Source organism: Bos javanicus, chromosome 13 (genome assembly GCF_032452875.1).
Source record: "Bos javanicus breed banteng chromosome 13, ARS-OSU_banteng_1.0, whole genome shotgun sequence".
Taxonomy (NCBI): domain Eukaryota; kingdom Metazoa; phylum Chordata; class Mammalia; order Artiodactyla; family Bovidae; genus Bos; species Bos javanicus.
In genome coordinates, this window is record NC_083880.1 from 18,437,998 (window position 1) to 18,446,185 (window position 8,188).

Consider the following 8,188-nt stretch of genomic DNA (forward strand, 5'->3'; position numbering starts at 1 on the left):
GAAGCACAAAATCTTGACCAGAGTTGCTAATTATCACCAACAGAGCCTTTGGGGTAAGTTCATGTAAAATTCAACTTTCTTGAGTTAAAATGTAGAACCCAAAAACCAGATCTCATACTGATTTAGTTTATAAGTCAGTAAAAGTCAAATAATGCAGGATGTGTATGTGCGTGTAAGAGAAAGAGAAATGCAGTCACTAAACCCCAACTTTGTGCTCTAGGAAGAGATTCTTTGACTTGTAGTAACCGTTTCTTGTGTTACAAGTGCGTATCTGTTTGACAGCAGTGTTGGCTACAAGCTCTTCGGTGAGCTCACCCACCACCCCCGTGCCCCCAGATGGATAGAACTGTAGTTGACCGAAGCCTGATGTGTTTTTACAGCTCTCAGGGTAGTGTAGGGTCTAGAACATTTTTATTCCATCAACTGTTTCAACAAACTTGTTCAGTTGTGTCTGGCTCTTTGTAACCACATGGCCTGTGGTCCATGAAATTCTCCAGGCCAGAATACTGGAGTAAGTAGCCTTTCCCTTCTCCAGGGGGTCTTCCCAACCCAGGGATCGAACCCAGGTCTCCCACATTGCAGGCGGATTCTTTACCAGCTGAGCCACAAGGGAAGCCATATGGCAGAAAGCAAAGAAGAACTAAAGAGCCTCTTGTTGAAAGTGAAAGAGGAGAGTGAAAAAGTTGGCTTAAAACTCAACATTCAGAAAACTAAGATCATGGCATCTGGTCCCATCACTTCATAGCAAATAGATGGGGAAACAATGGAAATAGTAAGAGACTTTATTTTGGGGGGCTCCAAAATCACTGCAGATGCAGCCATGAAATTAAAAGACGCTTTCTCCTTGGAAGAAAAGCTATGACTAACCTAGACAGCATATTAAAAAGCAGAGACATTACTTTGCCAACAAAGGTCCATCTAGTCAAAGCTATGGTTTTTCCAGTAGTCACGTTTGGATGTGAGAGTCAGACTATAAAGAAAGCTGCTTTTGAACTGTGGTGTTGGAGAAGACTCTTGAGAGTCTCTTGGACTGCAAGGAGATCCAACCAGTCCATCCTAAAGGAAATCAGTCCTGAATATTCATTGGAAGGACTGATGCTGAAGCTGAAACTCCAGTACTTTGGCCACCTGATGCGAAGAATTGACTCATTGGAAAAGATCCTGATGCTGGGAAAGATTGAGGGCAGGAGGAGAAGGGGATAACAGAGGATGAGATGGTTGGATGGCATCGCCGACTTAATGGACATGAGTTTGAGTAAGCCCCGGGAGTTGGTGATGGACAAAGAGGCCTGGCGTGCTGCAGTGCATGGGGTCGCAAAGAGTCAGACACCCAGTTCAGAGCAACTGAACGGAACTGATTTCAACAAAATAATGAATCTGCCTGTTTGTCTCTCCTCACATTTGTGTTTGTTTCTAGAAGATTACTGGGGAGAAAAACTTAATTTATGAGACAAAATAACATTGTTATAGTTAAGCAGAAATTATGCTTTAGCCAGAGCTGCAATAGAGGTGTCCTCATAGTCATGAATCTTCCCTGGGGTAGACCAGATAGACACACAGGAGGCAGTTGTGGTAGCAGACTGTCTTCTCTTTTTGTCTATTTCTCTTCCACCTCCACTTTTTACTGTTTTTTCTGCCCAGGTCTTAGCTTTCCTATTAACTGTTTGATAGCTTAACTGTGATTATATTGGATACCCCAGACTAATATCCCTCCACTCAATTCTCCCTCGTCCCCCATCCCCTCAGCAAACAAATGCTACATTGCTAGCAGGAATAACTTTTCAATAATTAAGTTCTTGGTTCACTCTTTCAAGAGAAAATATTGGAAATAATTATTTATCAGGTAATTTTGGAATGCTTCTTTGAGTGATCAGCTTATTGTCACAATTTTGTCTTAATTATAGGTGAAGTTAAAATGAACTATTTGGGCAAACCATACGTAGCTATGGTTACAACATACCAAATGGCAGTTCTTCTTGCCTTCAACAACAGTGAAACCGTCAGCTATAAAGAGCTTCAAGACAGCACTCAGATGAATGAAAAGGAACTGACAAAAACAATCAAATCATTACTCGATGTGAAAATGATTAACCATGATTCAGAAAAGGTATGGGGTAATACTTTAAGAAATTTAAGTATTATAAACATTAAAGCTTCATGGGACCTTTGCAGTCTTAAAAGTAAGGTTATGATCGTTAATGCCCTTTGTACTTTGTAGCGCTTGAAAGCCGCGTTACTTCAGGCTCTTTCAGTGTCTCAGAGAAGGCTCCATCAGTTGGTACTCAAGTGCCCTTTGTTCAATTTTATTTGAAAATTATTTAAGAGTTGGCATCAGAAGGATTCTGATTAATTGAGGTTTTAAAACTGTTGTCTGTCATAAACTTTTCTGGGCTCTTCTGTGTGTTTAGTTAATGTTTGATTACATGGTTCTGTGATAGGAAATGACAGCTTATTGATGTCTATTCTGTGCGTATTTACAACGTGTAACTCCCGTCTCCTGCTGTCACTCTCACATTTAATTTAGAGTCCTAAACTCTAGGATTCAGCTCAGCCCCATATAGTTTTAGTGTCTGTCCTGGGACTAGCAAGCTGATAGTACATTTCTTTTTTTCTTTATAACTTTTTTCCCCTAGTAACATGTTTTTGTTTTTATAGTATCTCATAGATATTTGAATAGTTAAAAAAGCAACAGATGTGGGTTCAATCTCCTGTTTGAGATTATCGTGCCTGTAAGGAAAACTTCTTGCAAATGATGTTGTGTTTTTATTCTACTTCATGGCCTACACCGGTTCATCTTGCTAAAGATGACTTTTGTAGCCTCTGAATGGCATGCATGCTGTAATTCAAATCAAGCTTTTCTTAATTTTGAGAAATGATTAATTTTTCTGACTTCAGAAACTTAGCAGAATATTGAATTAATAAAGTTTTAATTAAAAAGCTTTTAAGCTTAAAATTTAAGTTTAAATTTTTAAGCTTAATTAAAATGCTTAAAAAGGTAAGTATTTTTCTAAACATATATATTTTTGCTGCTCAGTAATGTACAAAATAAATATTGATAGATATTATGCACATTAAATGGGAAATACAAAGCTGTCATTTCTTTAATAGACTTTTTGTGGTTATTACTGAGGAAGTGCCATCTGCCAAGTGCTCCATGGTCCTGCTGGTGGAGAAATTCCAGTGTATGACAAAAGTGGCTTTCTTAAGCTCAATAGAGCTTAAGAGCTAAAGATTGGCTTAACAACTTCCACTTGAGAAAAGACCACTGGCTTCTGGCAGAGTGGATAAAATGTGCATTAGGGGGTAATGTCAGAATTACACTCGGTGGTAGGGAAGTGAGCTTGTGTGCCATTGAAACCAATTGGCTTCTATCATTAGGTTATTTTTAATTGGTATTTTGTTATTGTAATAGTGTTCAAAAAATTTTGGTTAATTCGGTTTTTCAAAATGTAATGGAAAAATTATGAGCCTTGGTATTTAATAAAAATTAAAATGTTAAAATTCTGCTAAACATTGGGCCAGAAAAAGTTTTGCTGAATCTAAGCTGATTAAAATTCTATCAAGTATAAAATTAGGAAAGAATTGTTTTCTCTTTCATGATTTGACAAAAGACAATTATTTTCTCTTAAATAATATTTGTAATATAAGAGATTATGAGAGTTCAGTGTTTTTTGCTTGGTCATTATTTAACTTCATGGCGTGTTATTTGCAGCAGTTGTTATTTGATGATTTTATTTTTATAAGTGTAAATGAATTATTTTTAATTATAGGAAGACATCGATGTAGAATCTTCATTTTCATTAAATATGAACTTTAGCAGTAAAAGAACAAAATTTAAAATTACTACGTCAATGCAGAAAGACACACCACAGGTAAGTGCTTTCTGATGTCATTTCTTTTGTAAATATTTAAGCATTGGACTTTACAAGCAGTAACATTGAGACCAATGCAGAATTTTGCACATCAAAATTAGGATACATCTTCTCTGGTTTATTCTTTCTATTGACTGGCCTCACAAACAGTATTTAGATTTTAAAAACAGTAGTATAATCTTTGGAGAAGGCAATGGCACCCCACTCCAGTACTCTTGCCTGGAAAATCCCATGGATGGAGGAGCCTGGTAGGCTGCAGTCCTTGGTGTCACTAAGAGTCGGACATGACTGAGCGACTTCACTTTCACTTTTCGCTTTCATGCATTGGAGAAGGAAATGGCAACCCACTCCAGTATTCTTGCCTGGAGAATCCCAGGGACAGAGGAACTTAGTAGGCTGCCGTCTATGGGGTCGCACAGAGTCGGACACGACTGAAGTGACTTAGCAGTATAATCTTAGGAAAAAGGTGTCATAGTTTAGTCATATTTGCCCTTTTGTTTTTTCTCCCAGTTTTATTGAGATATAATTGCCATACATCACAGTATAAGTTTAAGCTGTACAGCATAATGACTTGATTTACATACATCTTGAGATGATGATCACAGTCAGTTTAGTGAATATTGATCATCTCATATAGAGACAAAATTAAAGAAGTAGGAAAAAAACTTCCTTGTGATGAGAACTCAGGATTTACTGTCTTAACCACTTTCATGTATAACACACAGCAGCATTAATTATATTTTTCATGTTGTACATTACATCTCTAATACTCATTTTATAATTGGGAGTCTGTATCTTCTAACTGCCTTCATCCAATTTTCCTCCCCTCTCCCACCAACCCCTGCCTCTGCTAACACCAAATGTGATCTCTTTTTCAATGAGTGTGTTTGTTTTTGAAGTATAATTGATGCTACATTAGTTCCTGTTACACAACATAGTGATTTAGATCACCATGAGAAGCCTAGTTACAATATATCACCATACAAAGTTACAACATAAATTTCCCCACACTGCACATTTCATTCCCAAGACTCATTTATTTTGCTGCTGGAAGTTTATACCTCTTCCTCTCCCTCACCGATTTTTCTCTTTCCCCCATCCCCCTTCCAACCACCTGTTGATTCTTTGTATCTGTAACTCTGTTTTGCTATGTTTGCTCTTTTTTTTTTTTAGATTTTACATATACATGAAACCATGGAGGCATGTCTTTCTCTAACCTGTTTCACTCAGCATAATACTCTCTAGGTCCATCTGTGTTGTCACAAATGGCAACATTTTATTTATTCCTTTTTTATGACTGAGTAATATACCGTTGTGTGTCTATACACCACATCTTTTTATCCATTCTTCTATTGATGGGCACTTGGATTGCTTCCATATCTTTGCTGTTGTAAGTAATGCTGCAATGAACATAGTCATATTTGCTTTTAAGTTTTATTAAAATGTATGGATTCGTTTTGTATTCTTTTCTACCTTGAAGAAATTTCTACCTTGAAGAATAATGTAATCTCTCATATTTTTCATTCATAAAATAAGGGAAAGTTTTGCAACACATTTCTTTCAAAGAAAAACTGTTGAAAATGCCTTCAGACTTCCCTGTGCAAATAAACTGCATGGAGATCATGTTAATACTCAAACTGTGATGAGCTCGTAGGTCTGGAGTAGAGTCCGACCTGGGGTGAGCCAGTGTGCACCGTGAACTTCCGCTGTGGATGTGGTGGTTCTCGGGCAGCCTGTTCGTGTCACTGGGGGTTTCCTTATTGCTTCCCATGTGCCACCCTGACCTTGGGCTTGAGGCAGGCTGTGAAGGTCTCAGATATGTCAGGCGCCTCTGGGAACTTAACTCCCCCCCAAGGTCAAATGTTAATCAGTTGCTATTCAGTTTGACCCCTAAAATGGTCAAGATCGCATGCCTATAGGCAATGGTGATAACATGTGCTATTGTATTTTATCTGCTGTGAGATCCCTGTTAATGTGGCACTGCCTGCTTCTGTGCCTTCCCACCATTGTCTTCCCTTGACCTCCACTGAGAGAGGCCCTTCTGGCCCAGCCTTTCTGGCTTCTCTGCTTGAGTCAAATGGAGCCCTTCCCAGCTCTTGCCCTTGAAGCTTGATCCAGTATCCACTTGGAGCCAGTTGCTAAAGTCTGCAAGCTTTGTGGTATAAGTGTTTACTCACTCATAGGTCCATGGTCTTGAGACTTATTACTCTCAATAAGTAACTTATGAGTTCAGTGTCGTAAGGAAGAAATGCATTACTGAAGTAATGTGTCACTTAAGTTCTACTTTCTTGACTATTTACACTGAGTACAATGTACAGTAGTGTTCATTTTTTAAAAAATAGCCTCCCCACTTTAACTTGAGAAATTATATATAACTTATAGGTATTCTGTTGGTAATGGTTATGTTATATTGGGCACATAATTGTATAGTTTGATTCTCAGTATTGATTGGAGATTTATTTAAACTCACAAATAAAAGGAGTTAAAAACAAGTGCAGTGACTGAGGGTCTCCTTTGCTTTTTATGGGCTTCATAAAACAGGAAATGGAGCAGACGAGAAGTGCTGTAGACGAAGACCGGAAAATGTACCTCCAGGCTGCTATAGTTCGTATCATGAAAGCGAGAAAAGTACTGCGGCATAACGCCCTTATTCAAGAGGTAAAAGGGGAACGTCCTGAAGACTTCTTGGCAGAGGGTATTAGAATTAGGCATGTTTCTTTGTGAAGATGATACAGAAACCTGTGACTCCTGTATAGCATAAAGAAATGCTTTTTGTTTCTGAAGGGGAACAGTGCTCATAAATCCAGTATTAAATTCACCTTTAGATTTAGAGGTCTGAGCCTCGTGTCCATTTATTGAAGGAGGTCGACCGTGTCCACCACTCACTCATTCCTTGAATTCGCGCGTCTCCCGTTTGGTGGAGCACTGTGCTAGTCGCCGTGGGGTGCACACCAGCTCAGGACATGGCTTCTGCCCTTTGGGAGTTCAGTGTCGTAAGGAAGAAATGCGTTACTGAAGTAATGTGTCAGTAAATATAAAATTACACTAATGTGCCACAAAGAAAAGGGATATGGTACAATGAGAGTGTACACAGGTCTTGACTCAGGGGGTGTTAGGGAAAGCTTTCTTGAGCAGGTGTTCTTTCAGCTAAGAGCCAGAAGTTGCGGAGGGATTAAATGGAAGCTTGAGGGCGTGTATGAATAAATTAATTAGTTTGTGATTTGATTTAGTATGTTATTAGGTTTGGCTGTATCTGTACCCTTCACCGTTTAAATTCCTTCATAGCCTCAACGTTAAGACTATTCCCACAGTTTGCATGAAAAGGTATTTTTGTGCATTGCATCAGAGTTGAACGAAGTGCTCCTGGTGAGAAGAGCATTTTTATCATCCGCCTCTCTCCCACAGGTGATTAGCCAGTCAAGAGCTCGGTTTAACCCTAGTATCAGCATGATTAAGAAGTGTATTGAAGTCCTGATAGACAAACAGTACATCGAACGCAGCCAGGCGTCCGCAGATGAGTACAGCTACGTCGCCTGACGCGGCGTCCTCCAGCGTTGGTGTGAGAGGTCGTTGCCGTCAGCGTCCGGTGTGTCCCCGTGGGAGAAGGCAGGCCTGTGCCTCCATAATTTGGTCATTTGGCAGCCCCTGTTTCTCTGCTGTTTACAACATCACCAGTGCCACGTCATGAGCGTCAGAGAAGATGCCTAGAGATATTTCAAGCTCATGTCATTATGACATTTCTTAAAACTTTATTAAAAAAAAGGATGAGTGAAGTATTGCTGAAATGTGGAAATCCGGCTGGGTACCATGCTTTTTCTCCCCTTCACGTTTGCAGTTGATGTGTTTGTTTTTTTTTTTTTAATGTATCTTAAAGGACATAAGATTAAAAAAAAAAAAACCTAAATATTGTAATATGACAGATAACCTAATAATTGTATCTACATTAAAATGACAAACATGATATTGCTGCTTGTCAAATAAAAAAATAAAGAAATAGAATGCCTTTTTTATGTGGATGGAGTATCACAATGCTCAGAAATGTCCGTGAGTCCTCGTGTTCCTGTTTAAATCCTACATGAAAACGTCTCAGTTATTGTTTCTGAATGCCTTCAGCGTAAAGGATGTGTTCAGCATAAGTGATGCTTTCTTTTTATGGATTAGAACTACATTGGATGTGAGCCTCGTGAGGAGTGAGGCTGTGATTCTGTTCGAGTTTCTGGTGGTGTCCTGCTGCAGCGCAGAACCGTGACCGAGGGGACTGCGGGGACCCCGCGTCTGGCTTAGAAAGCGCCGTCATTCCCAGGCTGTGTTACTCC

The 8,188-nt window shown here is 39.1% G+C and overlaps 1 protein-coding gene across 5 annotated transcripts in view; it reads left to right on the top strand.

Moving 5' to 3' along the window:
* Window positions 1-7,871, top strand: part of CUL2 (cullin 2) — a 71,483-nt gene extending 63,612 nt beyond the window's left edge. For all 5 annotated transcript variants that reach the window (XM_061435913.1, XM_061435910.1, XM_061435911.1 and 2 more), the window contains 4 exons: window positions 1,905-2,107; window positions 3,771-3,872; window positions 6,414-6,530; window positions 7,278-7,871. In XM_061435913.1, the coding sequence (XP_061291897.1) occupies window positions 1,905-2,107; window positions 3,771-3,872; window positions 6,414-6,530; window positions 7,278-7,409 (554 nt within the window). In that variant the 3' untranslated portion in view covers window positions 7,410-7,871. The remainder of the gene's footprint in view (window positions 1-1,904; window positions 2,108-3,770; window positions 3,873-6,413; window positions 6,531-7,277) is intronic.
* The last annotated feature ends 317 nt before the right edge of the window (window positions 7,872-8,188 follow it).